This window comes from Trifolium pratense, linkage group LG7 (assembly GCF_020283565.1).
Source record: "Trifolium pratense cultivar HEN17-A07 linkage group LG7, ARS_RC_1.1, whole genome shotgun sequence".
NCBI lineage: Eukaryota > Viridiplantae > Streptophyta > Magnoliopsida > Fabales > Fabaceae > Trifolium > Trifolium pratense.
In genome coordinates this window covers 17,780,618-17,807,193 of record NC_060065.1, presented here as the reverse complement: position 1 = coordinate 17,807,193, position 26,576 = coordinate 17,780,618, and the positions used below count along the sequence as shown (strand labels likewise).

The 26,576-nt window shown below is 33.3% G+C and overlaps 1 protein-coding gene across 5 annotated transcripts; it reads right to left on the bottom strand.

Moving 5' to 3' along the window:
• Positions 1-25,613, bottom strand: LOC123894564 (DNA-directed RNA polymerase III subunit 2-like). 5 transcript variants are annotated; one of them, XM_045944582.1, is made up of 40 exons: positions 25,439-25,599; positions 24,851-24,922; positions 23,233-23,304; positions 22,245-22,294; positions 22,018-22,151; positions 21,851-21,922; positions 21,681-21,753; positions 21,515-21,605; positions 21,348-21,400; positions 21,013-21,077; positions 19,846-19,948; positions 19,626-19,733; positions 19,251-19,310; positions 17,538-17,576; positions 17,288-17,338; positions 17,037-17,135; positions 16,233-16,292; positions 16,042-16,158; positions 14,936-15,043; positions 14,672-14,782; positions 14,324-14,440; positions 12,233-12,346; positions 12,046-12,129; positions 11,619-11,723; positions 11,460-11,540; positions 11,237-11,368; positions 11,076-11,120; positions 10,895-10,972; positions 10,689-10,828; positions 10,490-10,580; positions 9,133-9,251; positions 8,919-9,048; positions 8,701-8,831; positions 6,115-6,240; positions 5,989-6,044; positions 4,496-4,566; positions 3,358-3,430; positions 1,665-1,768; positions 1,042-1,170; positions 1-399 (listed from the first exon to the last, which is right to left on the bottom strand). In XM_045944582.1, the coding sequence occupies exons 4-40, from the start codon at positions 22,272-22,274 to the stop codon at positions 340-342; spliced, it is 3,360 nt and encodes a 1,119-aa protein (XP_045800538.1). In that variant the 5' UTR covers positions 22,275-22,294; positions 23,233-23,304; positions 24,851-24,922; positions 25,439-25,599; the 3' UTR covers positions 1-339. The 5 variants fall into 5 exon arrangements, with proteins under 5 accessions (XP_045800538.1, XP_045800541.1, XP_045800537.1 ...); XM_045944585.1 differs by having other exon boundaries at positions 3-399; positions 25,512-25,613; XM_045944581.1 differs by having other exon boundaries at positions 3-399; positions 25,465-25,599.
• Between the last annotated feature and the right edge of the window lie 963 nt (positions 25,614-26,576).

Below are 26,576 nucleotides of genomic sequence, written 5' to 3'. Positions count from 1 at the left end.
TTAGACAAAACCTTCCTTTCAAACTTAATTTTAAGAAAATCAATTTTAGAAGAATTTTGTTTTTCAAGTTCAAAAAGAACAAGCTAAGATAAAAGTGTTACTAAACATATATCAACGATCATTAATATAGCATGTGATCATCATTGTATGGTATAGTGTGCGATAGAAACTAACAAAAATCTTGTCCCAAGAAAAACGAAGCTAATGAATGAACAAGATTTTTTCTACTCCAAAATTTTTGGTTTGGGTTGCACAACATTAAAGAGTTCAACAAAACCGAATACTTTCCCCTGTATTTGTTTGAGATTAACATGCATTCCACAACAAAACATGCATTCTTCATCTTTGGCATTCTTCTCCAAGTGTTAAGCGGGGAACAATATTCATAGATTGGAGTTCCTGAAATTTAAAAAAGTAAACCAAATTAATAAACTCGGAACAGGAACAAAATTAACGAAATTGATGACTCAAATCTACGTTGGTGATATTCATCTTACAATGATTCATTTTTCATGATTATATTTTGAGCATATAATTGTACTAAGATACTCTCCGGACTCAATTATACGAAAAAGTAACTAATTACACGTAGACTAACTAAATAGTTGTTAACTTCGTTTAATTTTTTTGTAGAAACGAAACTTTAATTTTGTTACATTTTTTTTTTTTTGTGTAAACTGAGTATCCTCTGCACGCAACTGCAGAGACTAGTTTCTCGAGCCTTGTGGGACCCAAATGGGTGGCAAACTCCCTAAGAGTTTTAACACTGATGCATGCCCAATTCAAGGATCGAACCCAGGACCTTGGTTAAGCTAGAAGAGACCCGCGTCATCTCATCTAAGTGCTCTCGAGTAATTTTGTTACATTTATTTAATTTATATGAGAATTGATTTCATGAAGAGTATTTTGGAAATAATACTATCAAACATAATGACTTCTTGGACCACAAAAAGATTTCCTTTTTCTTTATAGTTGACTTGTGTCACAAGATGGTCTATTGCTAGTATATACTATAGTTAAGATATTCCAACACATCCTTACCTGTATTAAGAGCTTGAATGTATATGGTAGCTTAATGGTAGAAATATTGTCTGAGTCCTTACAAGAAGAACAAATACCAATTTCCAGCATATGGTTGTAATATCCTAACAACCCACACTTTCTACAGACCTGGGTAAAAAGGGAAAGGAAACTATCATCAGCACCACTTTTTCCAATTTTCACCAAATTAAACAAATTATCATTATCATTTGTTGTATAGATTGATCCCAGATTTCCCAAACAATATTTTCCATTCAATGATGAGACAAGGAAAAATAAAAGATATTAACACAGATTTTGGATATAAGGCATATGATGCTAGTTAGACACTTCAGCTCCAAACAAATTGAGAAGAGCACAAAAAGAAAACCATGATAGCATCATAAAAACCTAAGGGATTCAGAGAACTCGGAAACCCACATAATATATCAATATACTCAATTGAAAATTTATGTTTTTCGAACTTAAGGATGCCAAAATAGGGCAAAAATTCAGAATTGTCCTTAGTGCATCATGTTTACAAGTCATAACATAAATAGATACATAAAGCCACTGTTGAAATACAAAAGACTACAGATACTTGATATTGTGATTATATTAATAAAGAAAATCAAGAATATTACCTGAACTTCAAAAGGATCACTAGATAACATCATTCGCTCAAAAATCAACAAACTAGCACCATATCCAACTAAGCAGTCTCTTTCCATTTCTCCAATGCGTATACCTAAAAATATTAAACAAAAATGTGATGTCAACCTAAACCACAGACTGATTCTTGTTTGTGAATTAATAAACTTAACCAAAGAGTATCCATGGACATCTCAAAGCAGAATTTCAATTATTTTATCATTCCCGCCATAGCTAGGTATTTAGCACAAGGAGGTCCAATTAATCCCTAATTATGGGCGGGGTGAGTGGCCTTTGGGGGATTACTTGAACTCTTATAAGTTTTGAATGGGCTATAAGGGGCAGATGTTTGTAGTCTATTTACATTTAACTGATAAAAAGGAAAAACTACTCTGATTGAGGAAATTTGAGTGTTACACAAATGATGGCCTGAAAATGCTTTTGCAAAAAGTATTCAGCAAGTTAGATAAATACACAATATGTAACTAAGTGTTAACTACATTCTACAGTGGATCTTGTCACTTATTTTATAAATTAAAAATAGACAATCTCAAAATTCCCCTCAAGTGGATGCATATACATCTAGATTGGCATATATACATTTTTCCAACGATGAGTACGTCAGCCAGCTAATCATTGGAATTCATGAATATTGTATTTCTCTACGTTTAGTCTCCATGTCAAAAACGAGATAAGGGGCAATGTGTAAGCTGCCCGATTATCCGAATGGCAACCAACTAATCGTTGGAATTCATGAATCTTGTATTTCTCTAAAAAGAGCACTTCTCTAAAGATAATTTCTCTTTGTTTAGTCTCCTTATTAGGAATGTAAGAATGATGCACCTTCGGCCTTTCATTATAAGCCTTTCATTGTAAGCAGTTAGACAGTTATAATTGTCAAATGCTCAAGTATCTTGTATATAAATACTCTTGAGCTTCTACTCTGAAGCATAATGGCAGCAGCAGGTCAAAGGTACGGTTAGCAACTCACTGAAAATGTTGGGCTTGCTGGAGTCGCACAGAGGAGGCGACAACCACACGGGAAGGATTGCCAAAGGAGGTTGGACACGCCTACACAAACTGGAATAGTGATCTGTGATCTGGAACTATAGCACACGCATCTGGGCGCATGAGGGGCCTTCAGGAGACACACTTTTAGGGGTAAGCCGCGTGTCTTTATTACACAATAGCCCCTTTTCCTTATCTCATACTCGGGTGTCTATCAGGTTGGTCACCAGGAAAAAGTGCAGGGCAGTAGCTTATGTGACGAAAAACAGTCAAAACGAAGTGCAGGAATGATTCACAGCAGCAGATGAGAGGCAAACTGGACTCAGGACAGGTTTTGGTAGCAGGAAAAAAAAAAATCACCAGGGACAGCAAGTCCACAGAATAAATACAGTATAGGGTTACCGTTCAACATGCTCTAGATATCATGTTGAGATGAGAGAGAGAAAAGCAAGACGACTAAACAAAAGAGATTCTTTATATAGACATAAAGGCAATAAACACAAACTGATGACAGAAATAATTACAGGATATCTTAACTACATGATATTTCTTCTTATTTACATGATTCCATTTTATTTTCAATAGTATGCTTACCAGAAGCACTAATTTTTATCACGTAATAAATTTTAAAAATATAAAAAAATAATAATAAATTGAACACCTCCATTTCAGCTCTACCTTTCATAGGTTGTCTTGTTAGGATGTCAAGATTAGTACGACAACCATGAGTAGCACGCATCTTGTCAAGCACCTGATCATCAACAAATACTTGTGAATTATTGATATAATAAATAAAGGGCAAGTTAGAACCAAAGAATTACTATCCCCAAACAATATTATAATGTTATCGAATTAATAACATAAATGTTTTGACACTCAACTAGATCAAAATACTAATAATATTTTAACCACATTAATGGCTTTTAAACTCTAGAGTTAACACTCACATGCAAACTCATACAAGTTCAAGTAAACTACGATAAATCGGTAAACTCTCAATTTTATAAGCAAGTTTACCATTCTACCTAACTGTGTGTGACGAGACATATAATATTTGTTTGATGTATGTATTCAGAACCATTTTTCTTTGATTTATTTAATCCCAAACTAAAGCAAGTGTTTCACCAAAAATTAATTGGCAATTTGGTCAAATTAGCTCTCCTTGTTGTAGGGGGAAACAGTTATATGCCTTGACATTGCGTTGTTGTTTCTTGGCACTTTCATTTTTTTTATTTCACAATTTGATTTTTGTCTTACATAGTATACGTATTTAAAAGTTATTTATCCAAGTGTAATTCTTTTTTATTTATATTTTAGACATCAATCATTTTAATCTTAAAATTTCATAAGAATTATTTATCTACTTAAAATTATTTTATGTTTTACCAAGGAGTTGAAATATTGACATTTTGTTGTTTTAAAGTTACTATTTTATATATATAATAATATATGTCATGTATAGGTTTTAAATATTATTTTTAAGGGTCTTGCTAACGTACACTTGTTAAGGAAACAAAATGGAAATATAAGAAGAATTTCATGGTGTTGAATGCACAACTTTCAAGAGAATATTTCTAAATTTAGTTTCTTATCTAGTGCCCCTAGAGCAGTTGTTAGCATTTACATATTTTAATATTCAATAAATCCTTAAAAAGTGTTTCAGTGGAGTCTACATAGCCTCCACAAGTTTATCTAAACTCTCAATACTCAACCTTGTTAAAGTTAATTTAATTTTTTTTAAAACAATCATACATCAATGTTGAAATATCAATAACGTAAAATTAACATATTCTTAATAAAAGGACTTCATTCTTACCATGTGTTTTAATGTCTGGTAGTATATTGGTCCCATAAAAATATATGCTTGCAATGGGCAACCCGTAATACCTGAAAAATAGAAGAACCACAACTCTTGGTTTGACAAATAGAAAAAGAATGCCATATTGCTGTTAAACCAAAATAAGAGAGTGAAAATTTAATTGTATTCAGAACTATGTTGTTAAACTCAGATAGCAGCATAGGGTGCCAAAGGATACATAAATACTAAAAAAATAGCAAAATACAGAAATTTAAAGGGTAATGAATCTAGATAATTAAATTAACTTTGGTCATTTGTGAATAACATTAAAAACCAAAATCTAGAACTACACAAAATAACAACTCAAAGAAACAAAGGAAAGGGAAGCAGAAGTAACTAGAAGAGGTCTTGAAACGTTTACAAATGACAAGCACGAGAAACAAAGAAGACCGCCCGTATAGTCGCACAGAAGGAGTGTGAAAACATTGTTCGCACTCCTGATGAGAGAAGAATTAAATCGGTCAATTAAAAAGTTAATTGAAAAAGACCAATATGCCCTTAAGAAATAACCAGAACGGTTAAAAATAGAACGGTATTCGAGAAATTCAGTCCCTGAACCCTAAACCAGAACGCAAAAACAAGAGTTGCATGTGATGACAGCGCTAGCCGCAGCAACACTCGCGACACTTATGGAACGCAACTAGCCGGCGAAAAGTGTTGTAGCTGACCTTTGCCTCCACACCACAAATTTGTGATTGCCCGCTATAGCAGCAAAATTGGCAGGGATATATTAAGAATACACCATTGACATAACATGTAAAAAAGTAATCAACTAAATCATGCTTTCACAAAGTTATCAAGTCATGGATTTTATTAGGGTTACTATTTTGAAAATGATAGTTTTGGTCCTATTATTTTTCATGACCAAGGTTCAACTATAATGCACGATGAAATTATTTTGTTTGTCTTTTAAACTTGCTTATTATTATAAGCTTTTAAGACTTTTGATCACTAGTAAAATTTTGAAAAATTAAGACATTTTATTTCACAAATTAAATTAACTAATTTATAGTTATTGATAAATTTTATTATATCATTTTCATTTTTAAAACGTGTTTAATTATGTTCTTATTATTTTTTTAAAATTTTTCAATAGAAGTATCCGTCACATTTTGTATCTTAACTTTCAAAGGAATTAGGTATTGCCGTATCCAATATGCATTGTGTCCGTCGATTATAGAGAATATTATTTCTAGAGTCAACATGGAAAATTGCTATGAAACATATTCCAAAAGAGAACTCATCCAATTCCCTCCTTGTTAGTTGATTTTGTACAATACATACAAGTTCCATGTTTAATTTGCTTAGCCCACTCTCCTCACTGTCATCTAATATTTAGGTGAAGCCACTCCCAAAAAAATGTAATCCAATGGTAATATAATCTTATTAATGAGGAAAAATATCACTGTCATCCACAACTAAAACAGATGAATCTCAAGTGAAATGAAAACCTGAATACATGAAGTCTGTCCCACTGTAGCTGAAATGATGTTTAACAAGAGTTTCACTGCCATAGAAAGCAAACCATGAGAAGACTGATGTTAGATAAACCATACAGATAAATAGAAATGTCACACCTTATGGTTTCAATGTTGTCATTGTGACCACCTCCTTCCCCAAAAGCACTGCCATAATGAATTTTTTGGCATAAAGCCCCCGCTTTCCCGCCAAGAAGCTCTATCATCTTCCCTACAGTCATTCCACTGATGCCATAAAAAAAAATCAGTTCACATCCTGAAACATTCAGTAGTATTATATTTACATATATTGATTTAAAATAAAATTGTTTTAATGTTAACCATAAAACTCTGACATGGATCAAATACATAATAGTGTGAATGATAGGTCATTGCCCAGAAGCAATGCTCTGTATAGCTCGAGACAGAGACAAATGAGAAGGGGCCGCTGCATCGCCGCCTAAATCAAGTGAAAAATAAGGTAGGGTTCCCAAATTTTCTTGAACGGGGGTGTAGGTAAAGAAGTTAGTTCATGAGAGTATGATTCGTTTTGGAACATGAAATATAGGCACTCTTAGAGGAAAAGTATGGAAATAGTGGAGACTGATTAGGAGGAGGAAAGAATAGATTTTCTCAGTTCAAGTTTTAAGCTTTGGTTTGGTATACTGGCAAAGTTAGATCGAGAGATGGGGTAGGTATTATTGTTGATAAGGAGTGGAAGAAGGATATTGGATGTAAAAAGGACAGGAGATCAGATCATATGCCTAATATTTGTATTGGAACAAGACAACATCAAAGTTATTAGTGCTTGAGTGCCTCAGGTAGGGCTCGAAGAACACCTTAAGTAAAGTTTTGGCAGGATTTAGAAAGTTTATTTCAGGATATACCACTAGAGAAAAAAGATTTTACTAGGAGGGGATCTAAATAGGCATGTAAAAAGTGTATCAAGAGATTTTAAGGGCTTGCATGGGGGTATGGCCTCGGGGAGGTAAATGCACGCTTTTGATCTTATTAGGCATGTATAAGGTAAATCCATTCTAGATTTTTCGGCAGCTTTTGATCTTATTATAGCTAATAAGTGCTTTAGGAAAAGAGAAGAGCATCTTATCACATACAAGAATGGGGTGACATGTTCTCAGATGGATTTCTTTCTTACTAGGAAATCAGACAGAAAAATTTGATTGGACTGTCAAGTCATACCTGGAGAGAGCTTGACTGCCCAATATAGAGTTTTGGTTTTGGATGTAAGGGTTAAGAGGATATAGAAGAGAAAAAGCCACAGTGGGGCTCCACGGATCAAGTGGTGGCATTTGAAAGGTGAAGAACAAAAGATTTTTCAACAAGATTTTAGAGGGAGGTTTTGAGCAGCCAGAAGGAACTACAAATTATACATGGAACAAGATGGCACAGGGAATTAGGAAAGTAGCAAAAGAAACGTTGGGAGAATTAAGAGGTTTTGGACCTAGAGGTAAAGAATCTTGGTGGTGGAACGAAAGTGTTCTGAGTAAAGTTAAAATCAAAAAGCAAATGTTTTAAGTCTTGGTGTATGTGTACAAATGCTTAAACTTGAGGAAATCATATGTTTTAAGGCTTGGTGTATGTGTATAAATGCTTAAACTTGAGGCAAGAAGGTAGCAAGTGAAGCAAGAACTCAAGCTGTTGATGGTTATACAAATCTTTAGGCACCAAGGAGGGAGGAAAATCTATATATAGGCTTGCTAAGAGGTGGGAAAGAAAGACGAGACTTGGATCAAGTTAAGTGTGTAAAGGGAGAAAAGGTAAAGTTTTGGTGCAGGAAAAATATATAAAAGATAGATGGAAGAATTATTTCCACAACTTATTTAATGAAGGATATGAGATCTTACCGAAATCTAACAGGCTAGACATTCGAGAGGATGATCAAAATTATACTTACTATTGTTGGATTCAAGAATACGAGGCAAAAGAAGCATTGAAAAGGGTGGATAAAGGAAAGGCAGTTGAGCTAGATAACATACTATTGAAGTGTGGAATAGTCATGGAGATAGAGGGAAAGACTGATTGAGCAGAGACTAAGAAAAGAGAATCAAATTATTGATAACCAATTTGGTTTTATGCTAGGGTGGTCGACCATGGAAGCTACTACTACGTGCAATGGAGCGATATCAGATGGATAAAAAAGACTTGTGTTTAGTTTCCATTAATTTGGAGAAGGCGCATGATAGAGTGCCCAAAGAGATTTTGCCGAAAGCCCTAGAGAAGAAAGGGGTTAGGATTGCTATATTCGAGCTATTAATGATATGTATGATTGGGCCTCAACTAGTATGAAGACACAACGTGGGGACATTTTGTCTAGTCTGTGGACACAAGGGTTGACCCTAAGCCCTTATTAGTTTACTGTAGTTTTTTTTTTTTGGTACAAGTTTACTGTAGTTTTTAATGCACCTATAAATCACATCCAAGAACTATCTCCAAGATGTATGCTTTTTGTAGATGATATAGTCCTACTCGGAGAGTTGAGGGAGGAATTATATGGGAGGTTGGAGTCTTGGAGACGAGCTTTAGTGTATGTTTGGTTTCACATTTGGAAGAGTCAAAATTGATTCTAAAAGTGTAGAATTGATTTTGACATGTTGATTGATCTAGAGTAGAATTGATTTTGCCTCCAGAATTAATCAAAAATGGAGGGTTCTTGTATAAAGACTTAATCAGGATGATTTGTATTACCTTGGAAACCCATGAGGATTTATAATCAGATCTGGACAAATGCCCTTCTCAGAAAATGGCAAGTCTTCCTGCTGGACAATTGTTCCACAAACACCTTTCTGCCCATGTCTGCAACTAAATTTATCACCGACCTAAGGCAACAAATACAAACAGAATAAATCAATTCAACTACTTCAAATCAAGAACACTATCTCGTAGTAAACTGAGCAAGACTTTACCTCAGGCCTATGAGTGTGACGGGTTCGAAATTTGATACACATGTTCTTATTCTGATTAGTGCAAAGAACTACCCTATCAACGATTTCACTGCCATGAGCTTTAAATCTTGGTGCAGTGGACTTATATGCCCTGGATATATAGAAACATTTATGAAAAAAACATCTACCAGGACAAACTTATCCATGGTTAAATTAAAATGTTAATTAAACTAACCCATCATCTAATAGTCCTTTGTTTAGAGTATGGAGATCAATTGGTGATTCCTTGTTGATATAAATGTCATATGGCCTAAGAACTTCCCCTGGAGCAGCAATCCCATCATTATCAAGAATCTAGAGGAACGAAGACAAAACCACTATTTAATTGAGAGCTGGTCTAGGGATTAGATGATGTTTAAAGCACTAATCTCAGCGACAAAGTCAGAATATACAAGTAAATAAGGAAACTAATAAATAAAGCACTATACAAACTAGTAAATGAAGGAAAGAAGAAAAACAGGGAATAATAATTCCAGGCAATCTTAAAGGTCTATGTCCCGGCTAGAATTAGTTTCTAATTTAGGAGAGCTCCTCAACAATGAAAAACCTTAGTTCTTAGCATGCAAAAATGATTGTATATATGTTTATAAGTATTAATGGAGAAGTCAGATGAAAGAGATTCTGAAAGAGTGAAAAACCATAAAATGATTTCAGTTTGTGGGAAACTATTATTTAGAACACGAGTTAATGGAAAACCATGTAAAGTGTGGTCCAACCCCCAACACCTTAATTATGCTTGGTGTGAAGGGTTGCTTAGTTCCACATTGTCTAAACATATGGCCTATGTAGTGCTTTTACAACATGAGAAGTGTTCACCTTACAATTTGGTTTTGCGGGATTCAGATATCCGCAAGCCAAAATTTTAATATGGTACCAAATCCTATCTTACATCCATCCATAGTTAGAACACCAACATTGTTGCTGTGTTGGACAGCTTACTTAATATCAATCCATACCTACTTAAATTGCAGCGAATATGAGATGCACTACTTCCTTCATTGTAACTACACGCACTTTCAGTGTGCTAGTGTGAAGGGATGTGTTTAGTCTCATATTGTCGAGATATATAACCTGAGTACTTCTTATAAAGCTTGTTTGTTTTTCTTGTTAGTTTGACAACATATTAACCACGTGAAACAAATTTAAAAACTGTAATATTGTCATAATTTTTCTAATTTTCATGAGATACGTCCAATGGAACTTGCTTGTGACAATCGATCAGATTTGTATCTCTTCTAATTGAATATTTATTAAAAGGGCTAAATACATAGCCGATGAATGTTACATGATCAGAGAAACGGTTCTTGCAGTCATCATTAAGACTTCTCATGTGAAGTCCAAGGATCACCAAGTCCTTACAAGGTCCATGGAAAGCATACATTGTGACCAGTGTGATACATCTAACATGCGCGCTCCAAGAGGAACGAAACTGTTGATTTTAATCTTAATTACAATCTATTCTTTCTGTAATCATTCTTTCCACTTAGAAAGGTATAAGAAATATTCATATCCAATTCAATAAAGCATATCACCTGCATACGTCCAGTAGTGTCTGCAATTCTATTGGGACAGCGAAACCGATCGGATGTGCCATTCGTATAGTTTTGTTTGATGACGGTATCACTATGCATCCAGGAACATCAAACTCGACATTAAGAACTGGACGCATAAAATAAAATACGAAATATCCAGGCAACAAGATGCACTAAATAACCAAATAAAATTGCATACGTTTTCATAACTGTGCGACGACCAAAACCCCGATCAATGGACGATCTGTTCATGACAATTGCATCCCTTGTATCATAACCACTATAGCTCATTATAGCTACAATGGCATTCTGGCCTCCTCCAAGCTTATCATATCCAACCTAAAAATTATATATTAGCTAGAGCTATTCACTCAGCAAAATTAAATAATTAATAAAATTACTAACTAGCTCAATTGCTTTTGTAGTCAGCAAAGGTCGTTGCGGATAAACCAGAAGGTTAAGCAAGGAATCCATCCGACATAACTGGAAAAGAGAGATTTAAACTTCATGATTACACACGTAGAATGAAAGAATCTAAATTTGATAAATTGTTTAATAAATTTTTTGGAACAAACTGTTTACTTGCCTGGTTAGATGCTATATTTCCAATTGCTTGTTTCCCTACTGTGCACTACAGTGAGAAAAATACATAAATTTCAAGTTGGAAAAAGAAAACCATTCATTCATACATATGCAATATATGATGTAATTATGTATACCGACGGAGAGGAAGGGAGAAGGGACAACCTGTTTGAAGTTTCCAATTGAGTGATTATGCTGAGGATATGGAATTATCCCCGCCAAAACTCCTAAGATAGTAGAAGGATCAATCTCAATATGTGTTGTTCCTAATTGTGCATCTTCTTCACATAATGCAATCTATAAATAAAATAGCAAATAGAAGTTACTTGTTGTCATGAATAAGATTTCAAAAACAGAAGAAGCTAGAAGTAATTAGAGGAAAACAAACCAAAGCATCATCTTCCTCATTAGCATCAAGATATTCAACCAAACCGTCTTCTACAAAAGAATCAAATGTGCGCTTTCTTTCCTAAAAAAGCATTTAAGTTAATCGCAGAAGCATCTTCCTTTCAATATTTGCAAGATAAAAAGCACATGATACACTTACCTTCAACTCGTTCATATGATGATCTTTTATTTTGGAGGTCCCTTTGTCAGCAATGACAAGAGGACGACAAACTCTACCACCATCAGAAGCTAAGTAGATACAACACTGGAGACATGTTCTTATCCATAAAAATCAATTTTCACTCACATCCTTTTAACATTAAAATAGTTACAGGAAATACAATATATTAAAATAGCTCTTGGAAAAGGAAAGAAATAAAACCAGAGCCAAATAGTAGAAACAAACAACTTATGCATATAACATGAATACTTTCAAAAAGCCTGTTGCCATATTTATAAATATAAAATTGAAACATTAAAAAAATAAGAATTTTCCATCAAAAAGGAATGATTAAACAGCAAAAAATGAGAATACTATTAAACATAGGGGAATAAGGGGAACAATCAATTGCAGCAGAAATATGCACCTGCTTTTCATTGACATGTACACTGAGAAACTTGCTGATACCACCACCTCTTCTCCGCATACCTCTTATATGATTAGCATAACCCTTGAACAAGAAAAATTTAAGGTTTGCAACAAATGAGATATAAAACCATGAATGTGTTTATGTATGAATTATACACTTGATAAAAGAAAGACCAATCCAATACCTGTGGGTTTGCATGCCTGCCAAGGATCACACCATTATAAATGACAACATAGGAATCTGGTGTATGAAGATAAATTCCTTCGAGAGACTCAATCGGTTGAACACCCAAACGGATCTAAAACAATAGAAATAATAGTGATTGGAGGACCATGGTCAAAAGAATATATGTGATAGGTGTTAAACTTAAAGAATGTTAGACTCATAGAAGTATTGATCTGAAAACTGTGTGTTCTCCTCAAGGAGAAGTCTCATATATAAATACAATGTAATTACAAGCTATATGGCTGATTCTCAGCCCAATCAATATGTAACTGTCATATCTACATTTATTATATACAATATACTAATTAATAGCAGTTACTATTGTCAAAATAACAGTTATAAATGCATAGCATTTGAATTTGCCATTAAGACATTAAACCTATTGACAATAGGGAATTAGCAGTAAATAGTAAGGGGAGAAGTTAGTAAGTTAGAAACTCATTCAATGTATAAGGAGAGAAAGGCACTCTCGAATTGCCGTCCGCCGCAGAATTTCATGGTTTAAAAGAGGATGAAGACGTGCACGGATGTTGTGGAAGAAGAATTGCAAGGATTGGTAACCAGATTGCAATTGGCGCTGCAGAAGATTAAAGACAAGATTCTAGTAACGATGAGGGAAAACGTGGAACAAGTGAAGACACAAGGTGTAGGCGAACATAGATCATGAAACCCTAACCATAACTAGAGTGTGATGACAGGCGACAAGGGAAATATCACGAAGGGAAGACAGGTTTGGCAAGGTTGAGTTCTCTCTGCAATGGCAATATCACTCTCGGATGTATAGGGAAGAATGTGAGGTACTTTCACTTCATCAACCTTGATGAAAGCAACAAAATGGAGGTCAAATTATGGCCGTAAGAAGTAAAGCTATTTCTTGGATGCTATGGTGGCAGGCTTAAAAATGTTTCAGCCAACGTAGTCATAATTAAATTGAATCTGAGTCACCTATAAATCCCACTATCATAACAATTATGAGCATAGCATAAATCCCTGTATCTGAACATATCACCTATAAATTATTGTAAATTATTCATACAAACAGTCTTTTCCAAGTAGATGAGGTCGACTACATGGATCTACTCCCTAATCTTCCCTTCAGATGTTTCTACCCTTAGATAAACGGCTCCAGCAAAACTAATGTTTCTACCTTCAGATTTTACCGCTTCAATTCCTCTCCCACCCTCCTGTCTCCTCTGCATCATCTTCCACCTCTCCTCATTCAAAGCAAAAGGCAAATACATGGAATTATACCCCAAAACCAAGATGCATCATCCTTAATTTTTAGAGTTTTAAGTTTTATATATTGCTGTAATGATTGGCTCTTGATACATGTTTTTATGATATACATGAATCAGAACTGGTAAAATCAATTTAAAGAGATTAAGACAAATTGTAAGTGAACAAACTATTTATCAATTCCCACTTAGGAAATAGTTTAGTCGAAGTTGCATCTTAGGAAATCTTAGTAGATTAACCAGATCTTTGGGATTTTGATAAAATCAATGGGATCAACCTTTAAGAATTTATGGATAGACGAAATTTCTTGAAGTGATTTTGCAAGCAAGATTCGACAGTGAACATGAACAGGGTGCAAGTGAAGAAGAGATGATGAGGGGAGGGAAGAAGTTGTGGTTCTAGTAAGGTTGGGGGTGATGCTTGTGTACTGCATGCACATCTGATTGTAGAAGAGTGAATAAAGAGGGATAACACTGTCGTGGGTGGCTGGTGAGAGTTGGGTAAATCTGTGAAGGTGGAGATTGTGCGAAGAAGATGAACAGAGGGGCGGTATGGTGGAAAGGGGACTCGATGAGAGTGAGTAAAACAGAAAACAAAAAAATCTAGTGTTGGGTCTATGATAAATCAGGTGAGATTTTATCATCAAATGCTAAAAAATTAAGGTGTTGTGCACAGTGCAAGATATTCATCGTTTGTGCATTATATGTATACTACATATATGACGAACAAGTCAATAAAACTGCATTAGCTAAAGCAAAACTAGTCATAGTAATAAACAATATAGGAAAATTTCATGATATCACACAAAACATACCAAATCAATAGAGCAGTCTTTCTCTACATTTGCAGTGACATGAGTCATCAAAGCCAGGTTCCTTACTAGTCCACAGGCTTCAACTAAACGAGTATCGCATGGACAAAACATGCCAAACTATAACAAAGAAGAATTTAAAAAAGGTATCATGAGTTCGTAAATACATACAAATTTTCAATTTTATTTTAGAATAATAAACCGAAGCATAATAAGAATACAAAAACATCAACAACAATAAAGGATTTTAGGTCAGCTACAAGGATCAAACAAAGTCAATATGTACTAACCAAAACCAATCCCGCATAAGAATAATCTATCAAGAAAGTTCCCGGTCAGAATGAATCTTACCCGGCTAGGATGCACAGCTCTAGCACCACTTACTTCACTGGACTTCTCAAACTGTTGAAAAACTTCGGTCATGTGGGCCAAAGCATTCACAAATGATAACCTCCGTAGCACCTGAACATAAATAAATAATCACAGGAAATGATTTGTTTGATAGACAATCCCAAACCCCTAGGTGTCATCATACCTAAGCCAATCAAAGTCATTTTGTTGTAAGGCATATCAAGAGTTTGAAAGGAAATATTAGAAAGGGAAACAATACACAACCTGTGTTACTCCTTTCCTATCAATATTGAACCCTTTAACTTTAAAATTTCCAGTCTTGAGAGTCAACTCCAAACCACGAGTGAAACTAACTCCTCCACGATCAAGAAACTATGCAGATCCAAATCCATACATACTAATATCAGGTTGGATTGACAAACCAACGGCAATAATAATGACGAAACATAAAATGATGAAATCAGCGAAGTGTGCCCTTTACGTGTACCAATGAATCTAACAATAACATGAATAAACTTCCAGAACCATCTCAAAATTGAAGCATCCTAACAAACCACCACTATCAAAATCATAATTACTTAATCAATAAACAAATAGTTTTATGTTTTAAAAGAATTAAGCAAATATTTTTTATACATATTACTTAAAAAATAGTACAGCATTTTGTATTTATTTAAAAATAGCCTTTTAATTTCAAAACACCAACTTGAGGAAATTTCGAAGACTTCCCTGGCACAAATATCAGAGTCTTGACATCAAGGTTGTCAGAATCGGGATTTTGCTTTAAATCCAAAGACGATAGCAATATCGAAAAATCATAAATCGCAACCAAAATCGAAGGATTCTACTCAATTACTTTCGTTGATTCGATAGGGGAAATCAAGATCCCATAATCGAAAATCGCAACCAAAATTGATGGATTCAACTCATAATAGTATATGTATATATAAAAGTTTAAAATCATAAAACAAATATAAAACAATCAAGTCTCAAACCTTAAATATAAAAGTACTCAAAGTTTAAAATCCATGGATTTTGCTCAAAACAATAGCGGATTTTGCTGCGATTTTGTGCGATTTTATTGGGATTTTGCTCTGATTTTGGATTCTACTTAGAATCCAGATCCTTGAGGGTGAGCAAAGTCGCAAAATCCATGGATTTTACGACTTTGATCCCGATTTTGACAACAATGCTTGACATGTTTATCAAACAGATTTCTATGTGCTATTTGTTTTCTTTTTCTTTCTTTTGTCGTTTCATTCATTGATTCAAGGTACCGATTAATGTAACCGTTTCATTTAAGCAGTACCTTGTCTGCTAAATAATATGCAGAGAAAACATTAAAAGAGAAAATACTAAATAGAGCTTACGTCCTTCATGCTGAATGTAGTATCATGACCATACTTGTCTCGCTTGGTCGGGGCCCACTCGACTAGCTTTTTCTGAGCCGCTTTCTGAACTTCATTTATCCAAGACTTGAACAGATCCTAAGAGAAGGAGGAATAAGTAATGCGATGAAGTATATAAGTAGAAGTTAGATTTGTATTAAATTTGATAGTACCTCAAAAAGAAGAGATAATAACTCGCCAGGTAGCTTTAGTCGGATGTTACCCATAAATTCCTACACATTAACAGTATCAGTTAGTAGAATAACATTAACTATTGCCCACATGCACACAAAATTCTACACTATTGGGGGATTGTTCTGTTGGTAGTTTGGTGGCTTTTTCTTGAGCACAAACCTTATTGGTGGATTGATCTGATGCTCTACATTGGTTTATACAAAATATCTCTTTTGGATAAACCAAGGTATCACCCGCACGTGACTGGAGAGACCATGGTAGTAAAATTCAAGATTCAATGTGTGCAATCGTGCAGAGTTGTGAAAAAGGTTTTGGTGTTGAGTAGGTTGAGAAATTAGCTCTCAGCTTGGTAAGCTTATTAGGTAACAAATAGGTTCTTTAAGTTTCTAACTTGTTACAGTGTTACCCTTCCAGTTTCTTCCGTTACAAAAACTTGTTGCACCTATGCTATGCCTTATACATCAGGAAACTATAACAACCTAGGAATATCATTTTGATAGGGCTACGCACTTTATCTATCAGTAACACACTACATAGTCATATACAATGGCTCAATCTTTTTTAGAGTCTAATTTCATTCCAACTTCTTTGAACCATTTTGTAATCTCTACTAATAGTGGATAGTGATGGTCAATAACCAAAAAATTAAGGCTGTTGAGTAAAATCAATGACATTCAGGACATCCTATCATTAAATAAATCCAACCATCAATGTTCTCATCACTACATGACCTACCGCCTTTCCAAGTTACATAAGCTCACGTGTTAAAATGAAGATATTACCTTGTCGTCCAACACATCGTTATTTCGAAATGCATCCATTATGCGTCTCACCAAAGCCCCAACAAATATACATTTTGGTAGAAAATTATCACCATCCACCTACCGAAAATAACAGAAACAACTAATCAGACCAAACATAACGAAAATAAGGGAAATTGTATGTATGACATCAAGTAGTCCAATCATGAAAAATATCAGAAAAAAATTAACACTAAAAAATCAAAATATACATAAGATTCAAAAAGCATTACCAATACTTCTGGAAGAAATACATCTTTAAGGAAAAATAGTGCTTTTCCGCCCTACAAAAAAGATTCAGATGAAAGTAAGAAGATTGTTGAGAAAAAAAAAGTCAATACATTATTTTATATATATATATATATATATATATATATATATATATATATATATATATATATATATATATATATATATATATATATATATATATATATATATATATAAACAATCCGTGAAATCAGAGAGGGGGAGATTTGGAACCTTTTTAGATTTCCTGTTTGAATACCCAGGACAGTTGACCTGATGTTTACACAAGCCATTAGCAATAATTTAGAAACAAAACTAACTATTATGTAAATTCGAAACTAAGAAATAAACAGATTAAAATCATAAAATTCCAATTAAATATCATTATCAATATATTATGGCAAATGCTAACTAGTGCACCGGGGGCACTAGTTAAGAGTACAAATTTAGAAGTTTTTTCTTGTAAGTTGTATAGCCAAACACCTTAAAAGTCTAAATTTTGGTTTTCTCAATGCATACTTTTTTTCTTTGATTTCTCTTTTTAGTTCCTTAACTAGTGCACCGGGTGCACTAGTTACCATGACCCATAAATTATTTCTCTACTAGTATTCTCAAACTCAATGTACCTACCTATCTACATAGGACTACACTGTAGTATTTTTTCTTCCATCTTTGTTCTGAAACAGCAAATGTTAGTATTGTTAGTTTTATGTTGGAGGTGGGGATTGAATGATTGACCTCCCTATCACACCGCACTCAATTGCATTTCCAACTAACTGAACAATACTCAATTAGTTACAGCTGGATGGTTAAACAAATTACATTGTTAACCACTGCACAGTTAGCAGTGTTGTCCATGGTGGTGGCAGATATTTGACAGACTACCATACAATGGCAGCAGTGGCATGCCAGTTTCCGCATGGCGGCTGCAATGAAGCTGGTGGCTGTTGAATTTATGATTCTTTCTAAATCAGACTACAATCACCTTATTTATAACAGCATATAGAATAAAAATAATAAATAGTAATTGATATGTTTCGCTAATTCTAATCCTAACAATAAATATTAGGATTAGATGCTATGATCAGCAATGTAGGAAATAAATACTAATTGATATGATTTGCTAATTCTAATCCTATTAATATATTTTAAGCCTAATATAGGAAAAATTGGGTTGAACCATGTGACCCAACACAAACAGGCCAAAAACAAAAGAGTTTCGAAATAAAAACTAAGTGCTTATCACATCAAAAGACTTTGTGAGAGAGGAACATTAAAGAGGCAGAGACAGTTTGAGAGAAAGAGAAGCCGGTGTGATCTGGTTTTGGATATAAATTTTTGTTTGCTTTTCCAAGAAAAAAAGAACAAAAGAGTGATATTAATTCAAACTGTTGCAGCTAGTGAAGTGTTTAAATGTGTTCTCTGGTGGCTTTTCAATCCCAAAACGCATCTGGGTCGCACATCCGACCTGCAAACCCAACTATGTGAAACTCTGAAACGGAATTGGCAGAGTCGCACGATTCCACAGTTTTCACGGTTCTGCACAGCGATCCCATTCGAGCCCACCAGATTTCATTAAAATTCTCTAAAAGATCAATAACAAGTATGCATATGGCTTTTATCCGAAAACTATTTAGAATTTTTTAAGCGATTTTTAAGTAAGAAAAATTCATTTAAGAGGAAAAAAATAATCTATAGAAGTAGCAATCCTCCGAGAACAAAACAGAAATGGAAAACATTAGCTTAAAAGAGCTCTCCAATAACATTCAGAAAATATCATTGAAGTTGGTATTTGTTAGGAATTAGCATGGATCTTAGGGCAGAATACGGAATACAGCTAGAAGTGATTAGTGAGATAGGGGGAAGTCAAAACTGAAATTCATTTTGTAATTGGATAACTTTTAAACGAAATGGGAGATAAAAGATCAATAAGAAAGAGCAACACACCTTTGAATTGAGGTACGCCCATGCTTGTTTTTTTGTATTTACACCCTCGTTGGTGCATTCCTGATTACAGGGCAAAACATATTCCACAGTTTAATGATAGCAAAAGTATTAACATAATATAATTTGTGTGAACTAAGAATGAGCAGATAAGTCTGTAATATATTATTTGTCTCTAGTTTCCCCGATCTCTTGTAATTTAATGTAAAAGCATTTTTATATTTGACATTGAAGGTGTTTAGAAGAGCTTATCTAGAATTTACTTTGAATTATCTCATAACACATGTACTTATATTGGTGTTTGGATATACGTATAAAAATACATGCCCATAAGCTGTGTTTCAAACGTATCAATAACAAAATATACATGTCAATTACCACGTTGGATGGCTCAAGCAGTGAATCATAAGAAGGATCATGTCCAATCATTCGTATAACTTCATCTTTATCCATCCCCATAGCTTTCATTACAACCATAAGAGGAACCTAAGTAATGGATATAAAAAGAAGAAATAAATATTTTGAAAGCCTAAATAGTTATAATGCAATCGAAGGGTTAGATGTAAATAAGCCACATTGAATATAGCTAAAGGAAAACCTTAGTAACTTCATCCAATTGTACCGACAACTTCTCATCTTGCATTGTGATGATAGTTTTTGTTTTTATCTTATCTTTGCTGCTTGTAACAGATGCAGTAACACTGAAAGCAAAAGTTGAACCAAAATAAACTGTAAAACAACCTGAAATATAATAATTGGTCATCTAACGCAGATGATGTAAATGTACAACCACTAGAGGAAGAATAAGATAACCTCCAACATAATAACAAAGAATAATTAACTTATCCCATGAAAACACGAGTTCAAATCAACCAACAAAGATCTAAGTTTTTTACAGCTACCATAAAAATTGAATTGAAAGGGGATGCCAAATACTACATGCACATATATGCACAAGTGGCCCAATAACGAGTGGCCCAATGGAAACAGGAGTATTAAGCAGTCATCCTAGAAAACCAAAACCAGAAATAAAAATAAAGGAAACATCAGCCCAAAGGAGATCCCCATGAAGAGATGACACGAGAGGAACCAATTTGGTGGAGACCAAATGGCATGGGAGGAAAGTCAATTATTTTACTAGATATGAACAGAAAAAAAAAAGGATTAAGATGTGACATCCAGAGCCTATAGCTTCACTAAGAGGAACTTCTAAGCTACAATATTTACAAATGGAAGACTGGCAAACAAAAAACCATTGCAACTGTTGTTTTTCTCTTGGTACGCCATTGTTTCGCTTTGCTATTTGTTATGGAGTATTCTAGTTTGTTATTATCTTAAGGAGAAATCCCTGTCATCCCTTCTTTGGTAAGTTTTTCTCACATCAGTGGAAATCGTCCTTAATAAAAAAACAGAGGAAAAAAAAAAGTTTAGAGACTTAATCTAATATTTATACGTTATTCATGAAAGTATATTTCATTACTCACTGGCAGCTGGATGCTATCCCAAACAACCAGTGCTCAGAGCTAGCATAGGTTGATGATACCAGAAGAATGAACATCATGATTATTTTGATCAAACTACAGTACAAGATTTGATTAAAGAAAAAAATTCCTCCGAGAGCTACTATTGCAGTCTTGCTCAGAAAGTGGGATAAAATACAAAGCAATTAAGGAAAGGTCAAAGTTCATAAATACACACATGCAGTATGCATATGCACATTGAAAATGTGAAGAATAAGGCCCAATCATAAACAAGAATTACTTACTTTCCTTCACCATTTGTGGATACAGTGATCCCTTTGTCAAAATTTTCCTCTTGTATTAAGAAAACCTGAAACAGATTGGTTGAATCATAATGTTAACTAAACAAATGAAAAGCTATCCAGAAGAAAAATAAAAATGAGAAATGTTCCGATAAAAGGAAGAGGTTCTTAAGGAAGACTTCAAAGGAGTGCATCTAAACTCTGAAGGCTAATTTGTGTAGATCTCAAAACAACATGAAGATGCAAGCGGATAATAGAAGGAAAGTAGAGTTGCAAATTGACAGAGATGATATATCTAAACTAAAGGCACAACCAAATAGAATGAACGAAAGAATCACCTTCTCTTTCCCTTCAACAATAAAATATCCTCCGGGATCAAGAGGACACTCACCTAACGAAAGGAAAACTACGAAATGTAAGATTATATAAAAGAAATGATAAATGCACAAGATTAAAAAAAACATTAAATGAATATAATAACTTTCTGTTTTTAAATCATACGAACCAAGTTCTGCAAGCTTTTTTTCATCTTTCTTGTACAAGAGACAACAAGAACTCCGCAGCATAATCGGCAATCTTCCGATTTTAACATTGTTCTGTGAAAAAAAAATGTTTCTGTAATTAATAAAACAGATTTTTGTCAACTTCATATAACAACATTATTAAATAACCTCTTTTCGTGTCAGTATTTCATCTCTTCTTCCTTGAGAGTATTCAATATCGACAAGTATCGGAGCCGTGTACCTTTAAATTTAAAAATATAATAATATCAATAACTAAGAAATATCACAATATTCAATTTAAAACATTAGATCATGCATATCATTGTAATTATTCTTACGTTAGATCGCATGATCGGCACTCAAGTGGGGTGCGGGTGATATCATCACGACCAATTCGGGCATCCAATAACCTACGTAATAACTCATGTTATAGATTAAGCAACAAGATAATCATTATTGAATGGAGTATAGACTATGTATAAAAAAGTACAACAAAAATACATACCGCAAAGAAAATTGGTTTTCGTCATCCGTAGATAACTTGACCGTGATAAATCCATTAACATCAACGGTTCTCTTTAAATCGACATTCACAAAGTTGTTGAATGAATCTATTTGAAACTTTGTGAGTCCTCTAGCCTAAAACAAAAATTAATTACAAACAATAAATACTATTGCAAACTAGGAATCACCAATTATAATTTGAGAAATGACATAATTCAATGGAAGCACCTTGAAGAAGTCTGAAACAAGAGGTTCCATCAGAGCAAGTTTGCCAACACCTATCAAAATCATAAAATTCGACTAAAATTAAAAACAAAATCACATTGATTAAGATCAGCAATTGTACCTGGTATCAATAGAAGTAAGATTGAGAAACAAGTAAAACAACTCTTAATGAAAGTGCTAAAAATGGAAAGGGAGCATAATGGCAAAGGATAATGGCTACATATTTTATGGTTTCTTGTTTTCTACAGCCTTTAACGACACCTGGATTGGGACCATAATAATGCAGAATGAATAGAAACCAACCAAGCTCCCAACAGCAGGCCATCAACAATATGTAATTTAAGAAGAAAACCTTCTTTCAGCAACATAGTTGACAATGGCATAACTATAAGTCTCCTAAATAGAATCATTAAGCTTAAATTTGGGACAATAGTATAAATAAGGTTGCATGTACACGAATATGATCATAAACTTTCAAGGAGAACACAATATTCAATCTATTTCAATGCATCAGAAACAACCAAACAAGTAAACATGAGAACCAGTTCAAAAGCAATATTATACCACAATTAAAAGGAAAAGATACACATTCTAAAATCAAAACCAAATTAATCATCACCACCTCAAAATCAATCATGAATTGAAAAAATAATGGAAACACGAATGAACTTCCTTATTCAAAAGTAACAGAACAAATTAGATCAAATTGATGAACATCATATTCTAAGCATTCATAATATCATCAAATAAATCCCTAAGTGAAGTTAAAATAAACTGAAATCAAATCCCTATGCTATCAAATATTGAATCAGAAAACATGTAATTACTAATTTTTTTTGAAGAAGCTAAATTAGCCCACCCAAATTGGCGCCAGAGAGAATCGAACCTCAGACCTCAAGAGGAGCACACTCCCAGGTCCCAAGTCAATACCAATGCACCAACCATGTAATTACTAATTACATCTTGAAAAGAAGAGAAATAAAGAAACTACCTGAGATTATAGCAAATGTTAGGGTAAGTATGAGACTGAGAAGCCTGATTCCAGCAAATTAGAAGTGTGAATCTGAAATTGAGAATAGAAAATCACAAATGAGTATATTCAACCGTTAGTTATGAAATCATTTGATGTTTGAAATTGAGATGAAAATTGAATTTGTGTCAGTGAACTTGAAATTGAAGCCTGAATCTGAAATCACAAATGCCAAATCGCAAAGAAGTGTCTCTCTGATCACAGAAGAAAACTGAAAATCGACGCTAGAATTCAATGTTAAAGTGAAAATAATAGCAAGAGAAACTTCAATTCATGGTTTATGAAGCAACAGAGTCAGAGAATGAATTGCAAATCGCAAACCTCGATTGATTGTTAGGTTTGTTAGCGTGCGTGAGAGAGAGTAAGATTGAAGGAGAAAATAGAATAATTCTTGAAACTGAGTTACACTCTTACACTCATGAACAATTAAGCAAAGGGTGGGAAAGTAACTAAAATATCAAAAAAGTAAAATAACTGGAGTAATTATGAAGCTGAATTATTATCCTTCAATTCAATACAGAGAATCAATCAATGCAAAATGAATTCGCCGCATCATTCGTCGTTGACATCTAGGGTTCGCAAAATGAAAAAGGAGAAAAAGGCTTGTGTTATATAGATGATTTTTAGTAAAAAAAAAGCATTTATATAGATGAGTTTTTTAGTCTTTAAGTTTTTTCCATCAATGTTTTTCTAAAACTATTTCCCTGAACCTTCTTTGCTCCTCCATCTCATCTAAATCCTGGTTCCCTTGTAAAAGATCCTACATCTCATACAAATTGTTAGCATTTCCCTAGCATGGCCACCAGCTGAGTAATCAACGCCAGATATAGTCTCTCTTTTTTATGAACGAGATATACCTGATGCTTTGAATTTTATCAAAATATCATTGCAGAAGTAAAATTATAAAAATGGCAAATATTAAATTCACAGCTACTGCATGTACAAGACAGGTAACATAAATATAGAAGTACTTTTAACTTGACCAATCAATTTTAGCATGATCAGTAATTTGTAGAACATGAAAGAAAATTATTTCATAAAAAGGAGTGTTACAACTAATGTGTTGAGGTGACTATTTCATCCTAAGAAGGAAAGGTTGTCCCCATGACTCTATGCTCATACTAAGAAGTAAAAATTGGCAACCCTTATGATGGTAGCAACCCTTATCACGGTAATATTCTCACAAAAAAGCACAAACCATTATCCTAAAGCAGTAGTAACTGACATATTATAAAAAGCATTTCAATTTGTGCCCAAATTACCTAACTGGTACCAAGAAATCAGAACCCCTAGTTGCTCTATAAAACATGGATACCAATAAAACACTTTGATTCCTGATCAATCATGAATTGAAAAAATAATGGAATCACGAATGAACTTCCTTATTCAAAAGTAACAGAACAAATTAGATCAAATTGGAAACACATCATATTCTAAGCATTCATAACATCATCAAAATAAATCCCTAAGTGAAGTTAAAATAAACTGAAATCAAATCCCTATGCTATCAAATATTGAATCAGAAAACATGTAATTACTAATTACTACATCTTGAAAAGAAGAGAAATAAAGAAACTACCTGAGATTATAACAAATGTTAGGGTAAGTATGAGACTGAGAAGCCTGATTCCAGTAAATTAGAAGTGTGAATCTGAAATTGAGAATAAAAAATCACAAATGAGTATATTCAACAGTTAATTATGAAATCAATTGATGTTTGAAATTGAAATGAAAATTGAATTTGTGTCAGTGAACTTGAAATTGAAGCCTGAATATGAAATCAAAAATGCCAAATCGCAAAGAAGTGTCTCTCTGATCACAAAAGAAAACTGAAAATCGACACTAGAATTCAATGTTAAAGTGAAAATAAGAGCAAGAGAAACTTCAATTCACGGTTTACGCAGCAACAGAACCAGAGATTGAATCGCAAACCTCGATTAAGTGTTAGGTTTATTAGAGTTCGTTAGAGTGCGTGAGAGAGAGAGAGAGAGAGTGAGATTGAAGGAGAAAATAGAATAATTCTCGTAAATTGAAACTGATGCATACAAATCTTATTTATAGTAAGCTATGAACATGTGAGTTACACTCATGAACAATTAAGCATCCGTTCAAAAAAAATAATAATAAAAAATGAAACAATTAAGCAAAGGGCGGGAAAGTAACTAACTAAAATATCAAAAAAAGTAAAATAACTGGAGTAATTATGAAGCTCAATTATTATCCTTCAATTCAATACAGACAATCAATCAATGCAAAATCAATTCGCCGCATCATTCGTCGTTCACATCTAGGGTTCGCAAAATGAAAAAGGAGAAAAAGGCTTGTGTTATATAGATGATCATTTTTAGTAAGAAAAAAAATAAATTTATATAGATGACTTTTCAAATTTTTCCTTTTTAAGCTTTCTAAGTTTTTTCTTTTTTTTTTCAAATTTGATTAAGATATTAGGTGAACGTTTATTTTTGTTTTACTTTTCAGGTTTTTTTTTTTAAATTTTTTTTTTACGGTGCACTATATTAAGGCTTTGTTTGGTAAAAATAGTTTATGGTTGATAAGCTAACTGATAGTTTATGGCTGATGGTTGATATGCTGATTGAAATGTTTGGTAAAATTAGCGGTTCAACTGACTGATAAATATAAAATGACATCTTTAATTCAATAAATTTTTTTTATCAAATTAATACTATTTAAGATACTTATAATTTAATATTTTAAGTTTATTTTATTTTTTTGGTACGTACCTATGAATTGATAAAAAAAATTATATGTTTTAGCCTTCATATTTGAAAATAGATAATAAGACAACGTTAAAACATACTATATACATGTGATTTTAAAAGAAGCAACATTAAAACATGTATTTACTTATTTTATTTTAAATTCTAATGATAATAAATTATAAAGAGTAAATGTGGATTTTAGTTAAAACAATAAGGATAAAAGAGAAAGAAAAAATGAAAAGATAGAAACTATAAGTTCAGAAGCTACTTGAAATAGCTTCTGAAAAAAAAGCTATAAGTCAGTGAAATAAGCTAAAAACTCTTTCTGAAAAGACGGTTACCAAACAGGTCTTTTAGCTTATAAGTCATAAGACAAAAGCTAAAAGCTAACTTTTTTGGCTTGCCATACAGACTCTAACACTTTTAAGTGGACTTTTTTTTAAAAAAAAAATTAAGAATATAGACCATGTAGCATTGAAACTAAATAATTACAGTATTATTATTTGAACTAAATATAAGCATTAAATTTAATTTTTAATCCAAAACAAATTGAATAGTCATCGTTTTTAGAAACTGAATGGCCAC

Coding starts and splice junctions, on each gene's coding strand:
- LOC123894564 (XM_045944585.1), bottom strand. CDS start 22,274: ATGGAACCTCTTGTTTCAGACTTCTTCAAG. Junction 21,923..22,017: donor GAAAACCAATTTTCTTTGCG/GTATGTATTTTT, acceptor GTTATTACGTAG/GTTATTGGATGCCCGAATTG. Junction 9,049..9,132: donor AAAGGACTATTAGATGATGG/GTTAGTTTAATT, acceptor CTATATATCCAG/GGCATATAAGTCCACTGCAC.